The 20,884-nt window shown below is 40.7% G+C and overlaps 1 protein-coding gene across 2 annotated transcripts in view; it reads left to right on the top strand.

Moving 5' to 3' along the window:
- Window positions 1-20,884, top strand: part of gstcd (glutathione S-transferase, C-terminal domain containing) — a 269,292-nt gene that overhangs the window by 211,067 nt on the left and 37,341 nt on the right. For both annotated transcript variants that reach the window (XR_004565227.1, XM_034188250.1), the window contains exon 8: window positions 19,672-19,805. Coding sequence is in view for 1 of the 2 variants with exons in the window: in XM_034188250.1 (XP_034044141.1) it covers window positions 19,672-19,805 (134 nt within the window). In the remaining variant the exon portion in view is untranslated. The remainder of the gene's footprint in view (window positions 1-19,671; window positions 19,806-20,884) is intronic.

Below are 20,884 nucleotides of genomic sequence, written 5' to 3'. Positions count from 1 at the left end.
CCTTAACTTCTTTTACTAATGCCAGTATGTCCTTTTGCTGAGTTTTTATGGCACAAACATCCTCCGTGAGAATATCCAGAACCTTCTTAATATCCTCCAAATCCTCCCTCACGCGTGCTGTCTTTGGCCCCATTCTCACTGGTCTTATTTAACAGCTGTTTGTTGCACAACAGCTGATAGTGTTTAGCTGTTAGCCGAAACCAGGCTGACTTAGCCTAACCTGCGAGTTACTGCCCATGGCATGGGCAACTTACACATCTGTGATGGCACCATCAATGCTGAGAGGTACATCCAGGTTTTGGAGCAACACATGCTGCCATCCAAGCAATGTCGTTGTCAGGGACGTCCCTGCTTATTGCAGCAAGACAATGCCAAGCCACATTCTGCACATGTTACAACATCGTGCCTGGTAGTAAAAGAATGCGGGTACTAGACTGGCCTGCCTGCAGTCCAGACCTGTCACCCTTTGAAAATGTGTGGTGCATTATGAAGCGCAAAATACGACAACGGAGACCTCAGACTGTTGAACAACTGAAGTTGTACATCAAGCAAGAATGGGAAAGAATTCCACCTACAAAGCTTCAACAATTAGTGTCCTCAGTTCCCAAATGCTTATTGAGTGTTGTTAGAAGGAAAGGTGATGTAACACAGTGGGAAACATACCACTGTCCCAACTTTTTTGAATCGTGTTGCAGTGAGATCTGAGAGTCATTGTACATTGTACATTTTTGCTTTCAGCACCTTATTAAATTTCCTGGCACTTATTTCTGTGTTGCACCAGTTATTTTTCTCTATTAAATATCTTGTCTTTGTGGTGTATTCAATTGAATATAGGTTGAGGATGTTTTTATTTACATTTTACACAATATCCCAACTTCATATTGGAATTGGGTTTGTAAGATGCAGTGAGCAGCAACATTTATTTTTTTAAGGTCAGTGTTTTAGGAGATCAAATCTGCTTGTAGAAGACAATCAGTGTGCTGTGGTACGACTGCTGTAGAACCAACTGTGCTGCTGTATATTGCAAATGAAATCGGTTTTCATCACCATTAACATGACATATGTTGTCATTCTGCAGTAAAAGTCTGTATCGCCCATATCCACAGCGTAATTATTCATTTCCATAATGGCTGTCATTGATGTAACAGGGCTGCCGCATTATGTTTCAAAGCACTGCTGTGACTGCCAGTCAATGGGCTTTTATGACATTTGTCTCTTTTTTTGTGACTTCTTTATGATTTTTATGGCCACAATGCCCACAGGCCATGTGATGCTTTTCTTTTCTGGCATTAATATTGGTCAATTATGAACATGAAAGCATTCTCATTCAGTCTTCTCATTTCATATCATAAATGAAAGATAAACACCTATTGTTTACATGTTGTAAAATGTGTAACTTCCTGCTCGGCCACAGTAATAATCTTGCAGGATTCTGTCTGAACAATGTGTTTTTAGTGTCAATATATTTATTTTGTACGAGCACAATTCGACATCATGTGGCGTCTTCAGGCCCTGGAAAGCTGAAAATGCCAACATGTAATTATTGTAGTCAGATCAGATAAGAATGGCTTTCATTTCCTGAATTGCAGCTTTTAATCACAGCCCTTTTACTGCTCTGCACTTTGTTCGGGCAGCGACTATAACAGTCTCCTATATGATTATTGGAAACCCGAAAGCTACTTTACTCTTGTTGAAGAATCATTTCCATGAATAGTACTCTTGAGATGGTCATTTTTGTTTGATGTACAAATCTCATCCAGGGGTGGCATGGGTTCGCTGTTAGAAACATTTTGTCATGATCATTGACCATCATTAATCAAATAAATTGAATTACACTGACTAAAAGTGGTAATTGTAGCAGCGCTCACACCTGGTCAAGTTTGGTCCAGTTTCAGCTGAGTTCCAATTTGGCACACTTTGGACAATTTCCCCAAGCAGCTAAAACACCTGGCTGAATTTGGTGACACATTGCATAATGACTCTGCACAATTCTTACATAACTTCAGGAGGTCTTGACATACTACTTCTGATTGTTCAGTACAAGTTGGGAAAGCTCTGTTACACTCCTACCGTTTTTGAACATCTTTTTGATTTTCAAGGTGAGGGTCAAAGCCAAGTATCTAACTATCTCAGCTTAACTAAATTCAGGATAGCTTGGATAAACTCAGTCTAACTCAGTGTACACTTCAGTTGAAATTGGTGTGCACTCCACTCAACTCTTAGTAAACCGTTGACACCTTGTACTCAACTTGGTACAGATCAGGATAGCTGAGGGTACTGGTTTCTGTCGTTTGCATGAAAATTGGATGCCAAGTTGTACCAAGCTTACACCAAGTTATGTCAAATTGACTGAGTTAAGTTAGTTCAGAGTTTGCTAAGTTTTTGATTATTTTGAAGATGTTCAAAACAGTATGCTGCATTCATCCCAAGTCATAAACGAGTTGTATTGAATCACTGCTCCAGAGATCTCTGTGCCAAACTTGACCAGGTGTCAGATTAAGTCCAGGAGCATGTGCTCGTCCTATTTGTCTCTACATCCGCCACACCACAGAACTGCCCTGAGGCCATGACAGCCACCACCCAAACAGACAGCAAATCCATCAATTCAGCTCAATATTAGTTACCCAAAGGTGCTTTACAAGGGTAAGGTCTAACCTTACCAACCCCCCTGAGCAAGCACTTAGGCAACAGTAGGAAAAGCTCACTCAGGCCTTTATTTATTTTGATGGGGGAAAGCTTAAGCAGACCAGACTGATAGGGGTGGCACAATGCTTAGTCCATTTTTATCATTAGCAAATAAGTACAACAAATAATTTTCAAACATTCAAAACAATAACAGACAAAAATCTGATTAACCAAATCCATCCCCACATCTCAAAAGGAACCATCAATCTTTTGCAGCTAGGTACAGTGTGAGCATCCCTTTGGCCCTCAGTGCTGAGGCACCTGCTACATGTCCAAAATGTCAAAGCTGATTTTCCTTCACAATGCAGTGTGACACCAGAGTCACCCTAAATAACCGCTTGTTTGGCATAAAGTCATTCCAACGGTATATAAGGATCGCCCAACTAAACCTAGTACTAAAGACATTCTGTTTTTGTCTTAGATCACTGTTTAGCGTCCAGGTCTCACAACAATACAGTAAGACAGGATGCACCATCACCTTAAAGACTTGAATTTTCATTGTTATGCACAGATATCTGCATCACCAAGCACCTCTTTTCCAGCAACCAGTATGAAAGCTGTTTATTTTAATATTTGGCATAAAACAGTATTAACTTTACACTAGCTTTCAGACTCTACAGTAAATGGGAATAAAACAAGATAACATTCAAAATTGACTAGTTCTCTCAATTGCAATTTGAAATTTAAAATGTCTACCTTCAACCTGAGTGTGTACTACTAATTTCTTTTTTAAAAAGTTCCTGGACAGTTTTTTTTAACTAGATATTTTTATTTATTTTGTTTGTTTGTTTGCACTTCTTTGTACCTATTGTAGACCCATTCCTGTTTCAACACAAGTGCCATCTTGCACAGACTTTCAATCATCATTAAGTTGATCACTGTCATTATTTATACCTGAGACTTGTCTCTTTTGTAAGCTTGCTGAAAAGATTCATCTTCCTATCATGATTCATAGCCCATTTTTACCAAACCAGCTGCTCTCTGGCTTTCCTGTCTCTGGGGCATATAGAATATATATTTATCCACTTACGTATGCACTGTTATTAGAAGCTGCTATTGTTACAGCCTCATCAGTCTACCGAGAGCCATTCCACTTGGCAACAGGCAAACAACTTGGAATTCTCTAATATGTGGTTATGTTTTTGGATGTACCATAGGTAGAGAGTGAAAACATGGGTTCAGTGTAAACTTACTTTTTAAACAGATGCCTATACATCAACAGATGTGTAGCTTCAGCTGTTGTTTCTGCTTGACACAGATTTTCTATTTTGAAAGCTCAAACCATGATGCTCACTTAATCCTCTTACGTATTCTCCAAGGTCCCATTTTTAGCCACTTTGTTTTCAATCAAGCTAATTTTACTGAAGTTGCTCTATTCTGATTTGCTGTCTGTGGTTTCTGTCTTGAGTTGCATAGCCCAGACAAAGTAGGAATAAAATGTGTGGACTCTTACAACCGTTTTGTCTTCAACTTTATTTTTGGCGACTACTGTGTGCCAGTTTGTTTTCAGGATTATTAGTGTGTCTTTTTTTTTTTCTTTTTTTCTTGTTCACACCAAAGCAAATCAAAAGCTGGATAAATAAATCATTCATCTTGAGGGTAGACCAGCAAAAAGGGGTGGAACCAGGAAAGGTGGATTTTTTTTAACCTTTGTTTAACCAGGTTAGTCCCATTGAGATTGGACAAGGGAGACCTGGACAGTTTTTAAAGTTTCCAATTCACCTAACCTGTGTAATGAATTTATATATTATTAATAATTTCAGTATTGGGTGGGCTTAATATTGGGTGGGAGTCTCTGTGGGGTTAAACCCACAGGGCCTCCCAGGTGATTACAGGCTGCAGGTCTGGCTTGTTTTGCTGGCATGATTCTATGGGTCCGTCAATGTTGGTTCTGCTTGACCCACGGTTGAAGGTTTAGGTGTTTGTATCAAAAATGCTCAGGCAGCTTTAAAAACGTGTGGAAGATCAATTTCAAGTCTTTGTATATATTTAGTAAATGTTCAAGGCTTGACAACGAGCGTTGTAAAAATGAAAGAAAAAGTCACCTTTGACAAATTTGCTCTCAATCCAAAAAACTCGGCTAGGAAGTTGTCTTTAAAAGGCAGAGAACTTGACTCAAGCCTAAAAGTTCTAGAAACTGGCGCATTACCAACAAAAGTTAAGATACAAAAAAGAAACAATGAGAAAACCATGAAACAAAGGGACAATGAACAAAAAGCCACGAGGTTGGAAAAATAAATAATATATAATAAATGGTAGAGAAGAAAGTAAGAGGTTGTAATGGCCGAAGAGAGCATGTTCCTTTGTTCAGGGTCTTTTTAAAGGGATGTAAGCTACGTCTCGTCGTAGGCTCCACCCCTTTGGTGTTAGGTTTCTGACCCACAGAAAATTTTGTCCTTTGATTAATTATAACAAACAGGAAAGAAATTAACAACAAATATCTTTTAATTTCAATTTCAATTTATTTTCATTTATATAGTAGAGAAGCTTGAATCTTTGACTGGACTGGGTTGCTTGACGCGAGGACGTTTCGCTTCAAATCGCAGAAGCTTCCTCAGCTAAAATTCTTGCTTTGGAAGTCTGACTTCTGTCTGACTCTTGTAGAGAAGAATAAAACAGAAGCCAACAAAAGCTGGAGTTTTAAACCTAACCAGACCCCTCCTACTGAGAGGCAGACTGCTATAGGCTAGTGACTAAACAATAGCTCTAATTAGCAACTATTGTGCTCTAGTTAGCACACCTAATGACAGGACAGCTGTCCCTCTAATGATGGGATGGATGCCTTTCTGATGGCTCCCTTGATGATGTGAATGACTCATTACCATGAACAAAAGACTGAAACTCCTTTGACCTGAGTACCCCATTGTAAACAGGGGATACAGTGTGTCTCAGACCCCCTCCCCGGTTAAGGCTGGGTTTCAAACGTTTCACAAAGAATGCCTCCTTGACCCCTCTCTCAAACCATTTCTTCTCTCTGGCTAATATTTTAACTTCCTTGTCCTCAAACGTGTGGTTAGTGTCTTTAAGGTGGAGATGAACCGCGGACTGAGGTCCACTGGCGCCCTCTCTGCGGTGCTGGTATAGCCTTTTGTGTAAAGGTTGCTTCGTTTCACCTATGTAGTGTTCGTTACAGTTTTCCTGACATCTGATAGAATACACTACATTGCTCTGTTTGTAACTAGGGATCCTGTCCTTAGGGTGAACTAATTTCTGTCTCAAGGTGTTAACTGATTTAAAGTAAACTGGGATTTTGTGCTGTCTGAAGATCCTCTGTAGTTTTTCCCCTACTCCTGCTAAATAAGGGAGAGACACTCCTCTTCTTCTTGTCTCCGTCTCCTGTCTATCTGGTCTCTTTGTTCTCTGGGACTTCTGCACTTTGTCCAGGGACCATTGTGGGTACCCACATATGGTGAGGGCTTTCCTGACACGTTGTTGTTCTTTAGTCCTTCCCTCTGCAGTTGTGGGCACCTGTAGGGCTCTGTGTTGAAGCGTCCTGATCACCCCGAGCTTGTGTTCAAGGGGGTGGTTTGAGCCAAAGAGCAGATATTGGTCAGTGTGAGTTGGTTTTCTGTAAACCCCTGTCTGGAGCTGCCTGTTCTCTCCAGTCGTAACATCACAATCCAAGAAGACTAAATGGTTGTTTCTGGCATCCTCACGTGTGAACTTGATATTGGCGTCCACCGAGTTGATGTGTTCTGTAAAGTCCTCAACTTGCTGTTGCTTGATTTTAACCCATGTGTTATCAACATATCTGAACCAGTGACTGGGAGAGATGCCTGTGAAAGACGTCAAGGCTGTCTTCTCCACTCGCTCCATGTACAGATTGGCCACAGTGGGGGATACCGGAGACCCCATCGCACAACCATGAATCTGTCTGTAGTAATTCCCCCTAAACAGGAAATACATGTTGTTGAGACAGATCTCCAAGAGTTGGCAGATGTGGTCTGGTGTGAGTTTGGTCCTTTCAAGTAGAGACACATCCTCCAGCAGTCTCTGCCTCACAGCTGAGACGGCCTCAGCAGTGGGGATGCAGGTGAACAACGATGTCACATCAAATGACACCATAGTTTCATCTGCCTCCAGCTGTAGGTCCTTGATCTTGTTCACAAAATCTTGTGTGTTCTCCACATGGTGGTCTGAGTTACCCACTAGAGGAGCCAAAATCCACTTGAGGTACTTGGCCAAATTGTACGTGATGGAATCTGTGCTACATACAGTAGGCCTGAGTGGCACGTCCTGTTTGTGGATTTTGGGCAGTCCATAGATGCACGGAGTGGTGTCCCCAGGGTACAGTCTGTAGTATGTCTGCCTGTCGATGAGTCCCTCTTTCTCCAGATTTTGGAGGTAGCTAATGATTTTCTTCTTATCGCCGCTCGTGGGGTCTCTCTTCAGACGTTCGTATGTGTTGGAGTCACTGAGCAAGTTGTTGATCTTGGCCTCGTAGTCCGATGTGTTTAGGACCACCGTGCATCTGCCTTTATCCGCTGGCAGGATAAGGATGCTTTGGTCCTTTTGCAGTGCTGACAAAGCTTTCCGTTCTTCTCATGTGATGTTGGACGGAGGAGGCTTAGCACTGTTCAGCACTGCTGTGACTCTTAGTCGGAGGTCCCCAGCTTCTGATTCTGACAAACTGTTATGTTTAATGGCTGACTCTACTGCAGTGATGTAATCTACTGTCGGAATATGTTTAGGGGTCACTGAGAAATTTAGTCCTTTAGCGACCACATCGTTTTCTGTCTGTGTAAGAACCCTGTTGGAGAGATTCTTTACCCAATTTTCCCTGTTGTCACTAATTTATCTGGGTGTATCTTTAAAAATACTCCCACTGAAAGTACGCCTTTTCTGCACTAAAAGGTTGTGAAACTTCCTGATTTGCCGCTACTTACTTTTTAAATGCTCAGCCATTTGAACTGAAGAGGGAAGGGCTAAAGAACAACAACGTGTCGGGAAAGCCCTCACAGTATGTCGGTACCCACGATGGTCCCTGGACAAAGTGCAGAAGTCCCAGAGAACAAAGAGACCAGATAGACAGGAGACGGAGACAAGAAGAAGAGGAGTGTCTCTCCCTTATTTAGCAGGAGTAGGGGAAAAACTACAGAGGATCTTCAGACAGCACAAAATCCCAGTTTACTTTAAACTGGTTAACACCTTGAGACAGAAATTAGTTCACCCTAAGGACATGATCCCTAGTTACAAACAGAGCAATGTAGTGTATTCTATCAGATGTCAGGAAAACTGTAACGAACACTACATAGGTGAAACGAAGCAACCTTTACACAAAAGACTATACCAGCACCGCAGAGAGGGCGCCAGTGGACCTCAGTCCGCGGTTCATCTCCACCTTAAAGACACTAACCACACGTTTGAGGACAAGGAAGTTAAAATATTAGCCAGAGAGAAGAAATGGTTTGAGAGAGGGGTCAAAGAGGCATTCTTTGTGAAACGTTTGAAACCCAGCCTTAACCGGGGAGGGGGTCTGAGACACACTTTATCCCCTGTTTACAATGGGGTACTCAGGTCAAAGGAGTTTCAGTCTTTTGTTCATGGTAATGAGTCATTCACGTCATCAAGGGAGCCATCAGAAAGGCATCCATCCCATCATTAGAGGGACAGCTGTCCTGTCATTAGGTGTGCTAACTAGAGCACAATAATTGCTAATTAGTGCTATTGTTTAGTCACTAGCCTATAGCAGTCTGCCTCTCAGTAGGAGGGGTCTGGTTAGGTTTAAAACTCCAGCTTTTGTTGGCTTCTGTTTTATTCTTCTCTACAAGAGTCAGACAGAAGTCAGACTTCCAGAGCAAGAATTTTAGCTGAGGAAGCTTCTGTGATTTGAAGCGAAACGTCCTCACGTCAAGCAACCCAGTCCAGTTGAAGATTCAAGCTTCTCTACTATGGAAACCACCTGGACAACTGAGAGCCTACACAGAAACATTTCATTTATATAGCACCAAATCACAGCAGAGTTGCCTCAAAGCGCGTCACACAGGTAAGGTCTAACCTTACCAACCCCCAGAGCAACAGTGGTAAGGAAAAAATCCCTCTGAGGAAGAAACCTCAAGCAGACCAGACTCAAAGGGGTGACCCTCTGCTTGGGCCATGCTACAAAACATAAATTACAGAACAATTCACAGAACATTTCACGGACGAATATACAAGAAATGCAATTGGCGCACAGGACAGCAGGATCGCCAACACGAACACAACTCCCATCTTTGGATGGAGCTGCACCTTAAACAGAGAGAAATAACAGAATCAGGCATCAGAAAGACAAGAAATACTGTATACTTTGTCAGCATTAACAACAAGAAAAATAGAGAAATACTAAGGTGATCACTGGCCACTAGCCCTAAACTTCACTAAAAGACCCAGAATTTAGGTAAAGTTGAGGCCGCGGCCCGCTCCAATTACTAATAAAATGAATTAAAAGAGTAAAAAGCGTAAAATAAAACTGTACCAGTATGCTAGCCATATGAAAGGGAAAATAAGTGCGTCTTAAGTCTGGACTTGAAAGTCTCCACAGAATCTGACTGTTTTATTGACGCAGGGAGATCATTCCACAGAACAGGGGCATGATAAGAGAAAGCTCTGTGACCCGCAGACTTCTTATTCACCTTAGGGACACAAACTAGTCCTGCACCCTGAGAACGTAAAGCCCGGGCCAGTACGTAAGGTTTAATTAGGTCAGCTAGGTAGGAGGGTGCCAGTCCATGAATAATTTTATAGGTTGGTAGCAGAACCTTAAAATCTGATCTCACTGGGACAGGAAGCCAGTGAAGGGATGCCAAAATGGGTGTAATGTGGTCGAACTTTCTGCTTCGTGTCAAAAGTCTGGCTGCAGCATTTTGAACCAATTGGAGACCCCTAATGCTAGACTGTGGTAAACCAGAAAATAGAACATTGCAGTAGTCCAGTCTAGAAGAGATAAATGCATGGATCAGGGTCTCAGCATCAGCCATAGACAGGATGGGACGAATCTTCGCTATATTTCGCAGGTGGAAGAAAGCAGTCCTAGTAATATTTCTAATATGGAGGCCAAAGGACAACGAAGGATCAAAAATTACCCCAAGGTTCCTCACTTTGTCAGTGTGATGTATGACACACGAGCCGAGGCTGAGCGTTAACTGGTCAAATTGATGCTGATGTCTCACTGGACCAAGAACCATCATTTCAGTCTTATCAGAGTTTAAAAGTAGGAAGTTTCTAGACATCCAACTTCTCACTGCTGCAAGGCAATCTTCTAAGGATTCTATGTGAACAAGATTACCAGCAGTTATTGGCATGTATAACTGAGTATCATCTGCATAGCAGTGAAAGGTAATCCCAAAACGCCGCAATATGTGACCAAGGGGTGCTATATAAAGGGAGAAAAGCAGGGGGCCTAAGACAGACCCCTGAGGAACCCCAAATTTCATGTCACTAAGGTTAGAGGTAGTGTTACTGTACAAAACACAGTGAGAACGACTCGTCAGGTATGACGTCAGCCATGCAAGGGCACTCCCAGTAATCCCAAAATGATTTTCCAGCCTATCAAGTAGAATATGATGATCCACTGTATCAAATGCAGCACTGAGATCTAACAGCAAAAGAACCGTAGTGGTGTCCAAATCCATTGTAAGCAGAAGATCATTCACCACTTTAGTGAGAGCCGTCTCTGTGGAATGATATTTAATAAAAGCAGACTGCAGTGGCTCAAAGAGATTATTCTCAGTAGGATAGTCTACGAGCTGCTGTGACACCACCTTTTCCAGAATTTTAGAGAAAAATGATAGATTTGATATCGGCTGATAGTTTGTCAATACACTAGGGTCAAGATTAGGTTTCTTAAGTAATGGTTTAATCACTGCAGATTTAAAACATTTAGGAACAGATCCAGAAGTTAAAGAAAGATGAATAATTTCCAGCACAGTTGGCCCAAGAGTTGGCCACAGGTCCTTAAACAGTTTTGTTGGTATAGCATCAAATAAACAGGTTGTGCTTTTTGTTGACGTTACGAGTTTTGTCAGCATGCCTAGTGAGATACTGTCAAATTTTGTAAATCTAGGTAATACCTCAGTAGTGGCGCCCACATCAATAGCAGGGTGTAGTGGTTGGATTAAGGCATGCCGGGATATGTTTAACCTGATGTCTTCTATTTTCTTCCCAAAGTAATCCAGGCAATCCTTTTAAGGCAAGAGGACTGTTAGTTTCAGGGTCTGGGACATTTCTTAATTTCGACAGGTTAATATTAAACTGGCCAATAATTAAGGCTGAACTGAGTTTAATCCATTCTGGCTTCAGATGAACCCTTGAAGTATAAGTGTTGTTGATGACTGGTCATTCTTGTGAGAAGGTGGGGGTTCCACAGGAAGCCCCAGTGTAGTGTCAATGTAATGTCAATTCTGTCATTTGTACAAGGTTAAAATATAACATATATCTTTTAATGTTGAATAATGCACTAATTCTGAAAGTTTTTAACAACCACAGACAGATGGCAAAGGATTATGGGTATGTGCCTCCGCTAACACTGATTGGTTGACTCATTCATTCTATGTAAACACCAACACGTTAATGTGAGGTGTGGCATGTGTTGGTGTTTACAGATAAATGTGCTTTTGTAAAATATGACATTTATTTATTTGTACAAAAAAAAAGGCATTTTCAAAAAAAAAAAAGCCAAGTTATAATTAGATAACCGTCTGATATAACCGGTGTCAAAATAAATAGGACACTGTCATAATCTACTGGTGCCAGACGTTCAGTACTTAAGATGGGCTTACACTGTGCAAGTTTTGGCCCTTTTTCAGCCGATTTTTCACTCGTGCGAGTATTCTTTGGATCGCACCGAGATTCAGGTTAATCCTGCGTCCTGCATCATGTAGTATACATGGAGTAATGAGCTGCATTTAACCTCTCACGACCACCTCCTGATCAGCAATCGTATGGTCGGATGAAAATCAAACCTGTTTGATACTCTGGTCAGCCGTCGTGAGGGTAGCGCTACAAGCGTCCAACCTCTTGCACTGTGCATGTGCAAACACCAGAGAGAGCATAAATAGTGATCATCTCTTTGGGAGAGCAGCTTCTGTTTCTCCCCCCCCCTTTCTTCAACTAATGTAAAGTCTTGTAATTTTTTTTTTAACTTTGATGTCTCCCATCGAGAGTTTTTGTAAAAATAAGAAATGTAAATATAGTTTGAAAAAAAAGCTTCTGTTTATGTTTTGCTTCTGGAAACACGAGTCTGACATGTGGTTTTTGAATGTACAATGTGTGTGAGAGTATAAATCCTACGCTCTGAACTTTTACACCGTGCGGTTTTGTCATACAGTTTGAGCTGTAGCCGAGAACAGTGATTGAAAATATTGTACAGTGTCTGCCCAGCTTTAGGGTGAATACTGCCATGAACACTACTTGCCAGTAGATGGCAGTAGAGACAGTGAAAACTTGCCAAAACATAATTCCAGATAATCCATGTCTGCTATGTTTAAGATGCGTGGAATTTAATAAACACAAACGCAATAACAACGTATATAAACTCAGAGAATATATTCGCGAGAGTTTTAGGTACAGCATACAAAGAGTTTAATGCTGTTGTCCGTGTCGAGCCTGATCAGAGCGTCTCAAATGCATTTCTTCTGTCGTGAATGTACTGAGATGCCCATAATGCAGTGCTGCTGGGCACAGCAACTAAAATCTTAAAAAATAGTGCATTACTTTAAAACTAAAACATATATCTGATATTTTCACTTTATAAATTTCAGACGTAACGATATTTAAATAACTTGTCCGAAATTAGTTTGGTTAAAATTTTAACCATAAGTTAAACCTGTATGCCTCTGGATGACTTGAGTGATATTGCCCGCGTATCAGCATGGGGTCAAAAGAAATTAGTTTTTGTGACTAGTTCTCCTTTGTCTGCAGAGGATAGAGCGGTTTCTTCTGGAACCAGTTCTCCTCTGTTTACAGAGAATAGAACTACATATCTGCTACAAAACGTTTAACAGGTAGGTGCTCAACTGATTTTAAATTATATAAATGTTTGTAGCTATTCAGCATTGTTTACTACATACGTTAGCGGTCTAAAAATTATCGGACCAAAACTTATCCGAAGATAATTAGTCAGATAATGGTTTTCAAAGTTATGTGAAAAGCTTATCCAATAATGAAAACATTATCTTCGATAATTAGCGGTTAGCAGATTAGCAGAACTGTGCACACCACTGCCAGTTATACAACTTCATGATGGAGTGGTAGAGAAGTATTTTCTTTAAAGAAAACATCTGTATAACTGGTAGTGTAACAGTCAAGAGTTGCACTCTGCACAGTGTCTTGATAGCATCTCTCACCTGTCTGCTTGCATAGTGACTGTGTTATTGAGAACTGCCTACTTCAAACACATTTTGCATGGTGTACTATTCAGATACTGTGGGTATTTCTCAAATACATTTTGTAAATTAATTAAAAATGACATTGAAATGTTATTGCATCCATCCTTTGACATGTCTCAAGAAAACTCTCTAAAAGAATGATTGATATTAAAAATCACGCTTGTATTTAGTTTGCCCATTTTCTTATCGGCTCTGAAAATAGAGGCACAATATATACATATGGTTGTCATTCCGAAATGGGTGAGGGTTTTTTTTTTTCTCTTATTGAAGACCGTGATTTAAATCTATCAATCTACACTACAAGCAGCTCTTAATTGCTTGGTTTCAAAATCATTGTTAGATACAGAGGCAAAATTACAAAAATTTGGTCAGTGACCAGTTACTTATGAACCTGATTGTAGTGCCATTGTAGTTTAATCTCTCATTCCTTCTTTTATTGCACAGCATTGAGCTGTCAGACAGGTAAAGCAGCGGCACTTTAGGATGTTTTGGGTTATATTTCCAATCACCAAGAATTCAAGTGAATTAGTCAGTTGATAGTAATTCCTTGTTATACTTCCTCTGTGAGTTTGTCGGATCGATTTTGTCAGAAATGCTGTTGTGTTTCGTGTATAACCATGATATAAAAATGGTTATTGATCTCTTTCTACAAGGCTTTATCAATTATAATTGCAATACTGATACCATTTAAGGAGTTGTAGTTCCCCCTTGGTGTTTTTATTCCAGCACTGTCAGCTTCAATCAGTCACCATAAAAGCACAATATCAAATCCACTTTTAAGGAGGAAATTGGTGTAGTTTACTGAAATACAATTAAGACCTTCTTACACAGGAATGTATTCAATATATTCATTGTCAGGTGTGATATAAGTTGAGTTTATTTCAGACGTAGTTACCACTTTCACATGAAATTCAATGCATTACAATAACTTAGCCTGCAAGAAGGAAGCTAGAATTGAAAGTTAATACCACAATAACAGGCAGAAAACAAAAAGGTTATTAAAAAAATTACAGGAAAGAAAATTTGCAAAACTTACAAAATAAGATCTACACTGAATCAGAAGAATGGGATGCAGATTCCTTTCAGTCTCACACCCAGATAGGAGACACAAGAGACAGTTATTTGAATAGGAGTGAATAACGAGACCTCATTATTTCTCTGATGTGATTATTCAGAGAAACATATAGATAGTATTCCTCCTTCACAAAATACACATAGTGTGAAGGGCACAGTATTGCAAATGGATCCTTTGGTCCTTTATTGTATTTGTGATCTCAGCGTCAATTAAACCACTTATGTGAGTGAACCCTTTTATCGACAAAGGTATTTTGTTTTTGCTCCCATTTTTTTATGAGCTGAACTCAAAGATCTAAAACATTTCTACAAGCACAAAATACCGATTTCGACATCGACAGGCTGAGTGACCATTTCATTTCTAAACGGATGGCCTGTTGATGGCAGCTTCGGAGCGCGGCGCGCCATCAGCCGCTGGGGGCCGTCCTTAAAGCGACAGTAACACTCCGTAATCTCTTTGAAGCCCATAAAATTTTCACCAAAAACCATCTGAATTTCTCGAATGGTGTCCACTTGGATGTGCCTCACAGTTTCTGAAAAAAATTTTGATCAAGCAAAGTGGCAGTCTCTGAGCCATTCCTAAACAATGAAAAAAAAGACGAGAGGGGTGGACCACTCCTCACTCAAAGCCTGCCCACAGGCGAATGATGCAACCGACAGGCGTGAAAACCTCACGCATGCGCACGAAGGTTCAAGCTTGTCTGACGCAATCACAAGTGATTCAAATCCATATGTTTGGTATGTGCAGTGATTCTTTAAACAAAATTAGGCAGGTGCATAAATTTGGGCACCCCAACAGAAAAAATACATCAATATTTAATATATCCTCCTTTTGCAAAAATAACAGCCTCTAAACACTTCCTATAGCTTCTAATGAGAGTCTGAATTCTGGTTGAAGGTATTTTGGACCATTCTTCTTTACAAAACATCTCCAGTTCAGTCAGGTTTGTTGGTTTCCGAGCATGTACAGCCCGCTTAAAATCACACAACAGGTTTTCAATAATATTCAGGTCGGTGGACTGAGATGGCCATTCCAGAATGTTGTACTTGTTTCTCTGCATGAATGCCTTAGTAGATTTGAGCAGTGTTTAGGGTCGTTGTCTTGTTGAAAGATCCAGCCCCAGTGCAACTTCAGCTTTGTCACTGATTCATAAACATTGTTCTCAAGAATGTGCTGATGTTGACTGGAATCCATGTGACCCTCAACTTTAACAAGATTCCCAGTACCTGCACTGGCCACACAGCCACACAGCGTGATGGAACCACCTCCAAATTTTACTGTAGGTAGCAAATGTTTTTCTTGGAATGCTGTGTTCTTTTTCAGCTATGCTTACTCCCCCTTGTTATGTCCAAATAACTCAATTTTAGTTTAATCATTCTACAGCACCTTATTCCAAAATTAAGCTGGCTTTTTGAATGATGTGCAGAGACACTAGCTGCAGCAAGATCATGTTGTAGGCCTTTGGAGCAGGTCTGTGGGTTGAGTATGACTGTTCTGTCCCCTCCTCCCTCCAGAATGGACGAACAAGGCCGTTGATGGCGCCTAAAGGTGGCCTCCGGGTGTTCTGTCTGATAACTGAACTCTTACAAATCTCGGTCGTCGTCTCTCATCCTGTTGTTGTGTGCGATCATTGTTCATTGTGCTGATGGGTTTTTTCCTGCATTGAAGGCTTTTCTTTCCCAAGTTTTACCTTGTGTGTGCTTTTTATATGTGTTCATGTACCGGGCCGGCTTATGTGTGTTTTGTGTTGTGTTTAATCACAAAAGGTTTACCACGACTGATGTATGGCAGACAGCGGTAATTATTTTTTGAGGTTGTTCACTGATCTCTGTCCCCCCCCCCAACACACACACACACACACACACACACACACACACACACACACACACACACACACACACACACACACACACACCACACCATGATTAATGTACAAGATAAAGCAGCTGGATAAGAATGATACACTTTGCTAATTATATTGCTTCAGATGAGGCACTTCTGATGTGGAGGATGTTCACATAACACTGCTGCTTTGACACGGACTCCTCCTCCTGATCAGCCCTCTGAAACTGTGTGAGAATGTCAGGATTTTCCCGGATGCCAGGAACAAATGCAAGAGTCAACTAAATACAATGGCATGAAAGTAATTACTTTTAACCACCCAATGTCAGCCGTTGTGTCATCTGTACATTCTAATAATGACTTAGTGTTTACTGAATCCATATTTGTCTGAAGAGGAATAAATGATTCGTCACTGGTGAACTTTCAGTAGAATTAGTTTTGGTTGACACCCATTATAAAGGCCTTTTGCACATGTACAGAAATATAATTACTATAATTTCACATATTTCATGGCCTGTGAAGCCATAAAGGAAAGAAGCTTGCGTGTTTCCAGTGGAGGGTGAGCTGAAGGTTTACAGCAGCCAAATCTCTTCCACGGAGAGCTTAGCCACCTCTGAGAAATGCACCACTGCCCAGACATTTCACTCAGTTTATGAGAGGGTTTGGCAGTGTTTAGAGGGCTTCTATCTTCCCTAATCTGTGGGGCCACAGCCAATCTTGGCTGAGTGCTGTCCTGACGGGCCTGCACTTGTGCTCTGTGGCACTACTGTCAGGGAAACATACAGCGGATCCAGACCCAGAGACGCCAAGTGACAATTTTTTGGCAAATTTGAGGTGGCTGCTTGAGTTGGAGAGGTTATGTGGAGGGGTATTTTTTTTGGCTGCCAAACGCTATACTGTTAGATCAGACTGTTGGTATTGTCTGTTATTTGTAACATTTGCACCAGTGGCCTAAATTTTTAATTTAACCTTTAATTATCCAGGTTCGTTCCATTGAGATCGAGACCTCTTTTGCAAGGAAGACCTGGACAGTTATTAATTTCTCAATTCACCTAACCTGCATGGCTTTAAATGTGGGAAGTAACCGGAGCACCTGGAAGAAACTCACACAAACACGGGGAGAACATGTAAACTCCACACAGAACGGCCACAGGTGGGAATCAAACCCATGACTTTCTTGCTGTGAGGCAATAGTGCTAACCACTAAGGCAACTGTACTAATCACTAAGCCACTGTGCTGCCAATGCGGTGCAACTAATAAAGTTGCTTGAGTCCAAAGTGCAATGCAGGCATCATTCCGAGTGTCCAACCAAGACATCTGTCATTTTTGAGGGCTGTGCCCACATTTTATCATTAGCAAGAGCACTTGTGCTCATCTATGCAGTCATGATACGTGGTCAAGTGCAGTACACGTTCATTGCTGTTTAGAGGCAGCAGAAAGCGATTTTGCCTTAGACCATCAAAAACCTAGTCTATGTTGTGAGTTTTTCTGCTGTTTATACAGCACCATATTCAAATATGCTTCACAAAGATTGGTTCATGATACACGTGCATACTGCTTGTACACAGAAGGATCACGTTACTGTATCAAACTTTAAAAAAAGAAAAATACATAAAAATCGAAAACTAAGTTGCCTTGCACGCTAAACTGTTATAGAAAGTAAATAAGTTAAAACCATAATAAAAGTTAACACAAATGGAAAAATACAAAAACCACTTCAGGAAGTTTGTTAACTGCTGTCCTTTGGGGCACTTTGACACTTTTTGTGCAGATCCATTTCCTAGCCAGAAAACTTGTCTTCAGATTCCGCCCTCTAAATAGTAACTCATCAGGTTCCAATATACTTGACTCTTAAAAGTAATGACAGATACATATACTTACATTGTCATTATTTTCAGGTATCATAAAATTACCTGAAGATGCACATTATAAATCCCATTGGTCACAATGGAGGCACTCTGTTCATGCTATCATTACCCCGTTAGCATCATGTTTTGTGACACCCTGTTAGCATCATGTTATGTAACACTAACAAGTTTTCATGCTAATTTTAACCTGTTAGCATCACCTTATGTGACATTACTGACTTTTCAATGCAGATGAACCGTCCATCAGATTGGACACCTTCAGAAACTAATTTTTCTCTTTCTTGACTTCTGGTTATTTGTGGGTCAACTTCTTGGTATGCAGTTAATGAATAACAGCACCATTCTAGGTTTAAGGGTTCCTAACGGTTATTGCAAATTCCAAGAAAGATTGAGTACTTTTTTTTTAACTATAACAGACAGTAACATATCTGGATCTGATTAGTAAGGGAAAGACACCCCCATGGATCAGGATAGTAGCCATACACTATAGACACAGACTAGACTGAAGTGGATTTATCCAAGGGATTGAATAACAATAATGTAATAATCTCATCACCATTATTATGGTCTTATTTGGTCTACTCCAGACTGATCCAGTTTTCAAATCTGCTTCTTGAAAGTTAAAATTTGTATGAAAATCTGTATGAAAATAGTTTTACATATTTAATAATATGTGGCTGTGTTTAATTAGTAATTGTTACAGATGAAACAATCATGCAGTGCAAAAGTCTACCGAGTCACACAGCAGAATTACATTTATTTATTTATTTTGTTTATTTGACAGGGACATTGCACAACAAATGTGTTGCACAGACCAGATTTAGCTACAAGCTAATTTGAGACATTTTCAGTCATATTTCCATGAACACTATATCGTACTGTGAAAATGACTTCATCGTGAGTTATTTCCATAAGAAAAGCAATTAATAAGTGTTTGACTCTTGTGAAGTGTCTAAGGCAGTATAAGAGGATGAAAAATGGGTCTATGATGTCTTTAATCCACCACATTTTGGACCAGCCTCAGCACTGTGGATGCATCAAAATGATTGATTGTCAAATTAATGGGTATTTAGGGCAGTTTTATTTATTTATTTGTTTTTTTTAGTGTTTTTTTTTTTTGTTTTTTTTTAATCTGTTGTCATTGCCCTGGTGGGCCACCAGGCCTGTACAATTATAAGAGAAACACTGGACCTATTGCCCCAAGTGCACTTCTTTCCCATGTAGAAGGTTCCCGGTTTAATTCCCTGCCCATTCCCCATGTAATATGGAGTTGTGACAAGAAGGTCATCCAGTGTAAAACGTTCCAAATCAACATGCAGATCGGATTAGCTGTGGCGACCCCAAATGAAAAGCAAGGGAGCAGCCGAGCAAACTTACTTACTGGACTGTGTGCCATAGATTGTCAAGACTTTGCTAATTTACTTTGAGGACTGGCACTGTGTACATATAGATGGAAACAATGGAAGACTCAGCAGAATTCTCTACTGGCTGAAATATTGTTTGCTTTAGTCTGTAACGCCAGTTTCTTTAGCCAGTATATAACTACACTACTGCTAATACATTATTAGGTGTCCATCATCACGCACAGTTTGCCCACACAATGGGAGCCCTGATGCATTCGTGCCTACGCTTTTAAAGCTCTAATACATGTTGTTTGCACTAACTCTTGAAGCGTGCACCTTTGAGAGAAGCATTGTGTTTAATAGCAGCAGGCTTTATGAAGGAATCAACAGGACTGAGTGCAGGCATTGACGGACTCTCCTCTTTGAACTGGAAAGCTGAAAAGTTTGCCAGTGACTGTGAGATATTCTGAGTCTAGATCCTCTTGTGTATCAGGTTGCCTTGCACGCTTGTGGCGTTGCAACAGACATGGTGATGGAGCATTGCCTGCAAGCGGGAGCAGCCTTCGTCATCAGTCCGTGCTGCTACGGCTTCATGCCTAACGCAGTCAAATTCACCTTCCCCAGGAGGTTCGTACCCACTCACCACACAGTCCTATCTCTTTCTCTCTTATTTTTGAGCCCTGTTTTCGTCTCTGACCTTGGTTACTCGCACACTATTTGAAACACACGTCACTGCTTTTTGTTCATCTTCTCACTTTCATCACCGCCGCCGACAGTTTAAGGCAGAAGTGTCACATGTTGACACGAAACCCGCTTCATATATTTTCCATCACAGTTGTTTTCTCTCGGCAAGAGAGAGCACATCTCCCTGTGCAGCAGGTTGTCATGGATCTGACAAACCTAAAGACAAGAAACGCTGACATCATCTCAGTTAGGTTGATCAAATTTAGCGATGAGAAGAATGAACCGCTTCATGTGATTTCCTGGTGATGGTGCAGCATGCTGAAATTTGACATTTTTGAATGGCGGGACAGGAAACAAGCAGCAGGAAGAGTGAAGACAGTCACGACTTTAATGGTGTTCAGTCTGATGCTGTGGACACACTAATGGTTCTGTAATGACTTACAATTTATGACGAGGTGCTAACAAGACACTGGACTGCTCTGCTTAGTGCATCTCAACTTCTCAAACTGGTTAAAATGCAGTTATTAACCATCTTATTACACCCAGGAGCAGTGGTAACACACATGCAGGATTGTGTTCAGTCATGTGTGTCTTTCCAGCTGTATGTAAACAAAATACCCGTTGAAATGACTGGGGGTCAGCCTCGGACAAAGTTATCAATTTAGAGGGAAAAAATCACTTTAATGTCAACGTCACAGACCAGCGTTTGGTACAATGCCTGTATATAGAATGGATATCTTGTGGAACCAATAATATGAAGCCGTATGTCTCCTTTCTTTGGGCACATGAGTTGACCTCGGTTAATCTTGACAGATCAAACAAATAATACATTTTTATTACATGTATGTTTATAGTGGTGCTGGTGCAGATTAGATTAGAGATTAGATTAGATTAGATAGAATTTTATTAATCCTTTGGGAAGACTCCCTCGGGGAAAGTGAGGTTCCAGCAGCATTGTATAGCAGCACACAGGGTAAGAAGCACACAGAGCATCAAAAGTGGAAGTAATATATCCATCCATC

This window comes from Thalassophryne amazonica, chromosome 15 (genome assembly GCF_902500255.1).
Source record: "Thalassophryne amazonica chromosome 15, fThaAma1.1, whole genome shotgun sequence".
NCBI lineage: Eukaryota > Metazoa > Chordata > Actinopteri > Batrachoidiformes > Batrachoididae > Thalassophryne > Thalassophryne amazonica.
Note: the sequence above shows the minus strand (reverse complement) of the source record. Positions and strands in the feature narration are given on the sequence as shown.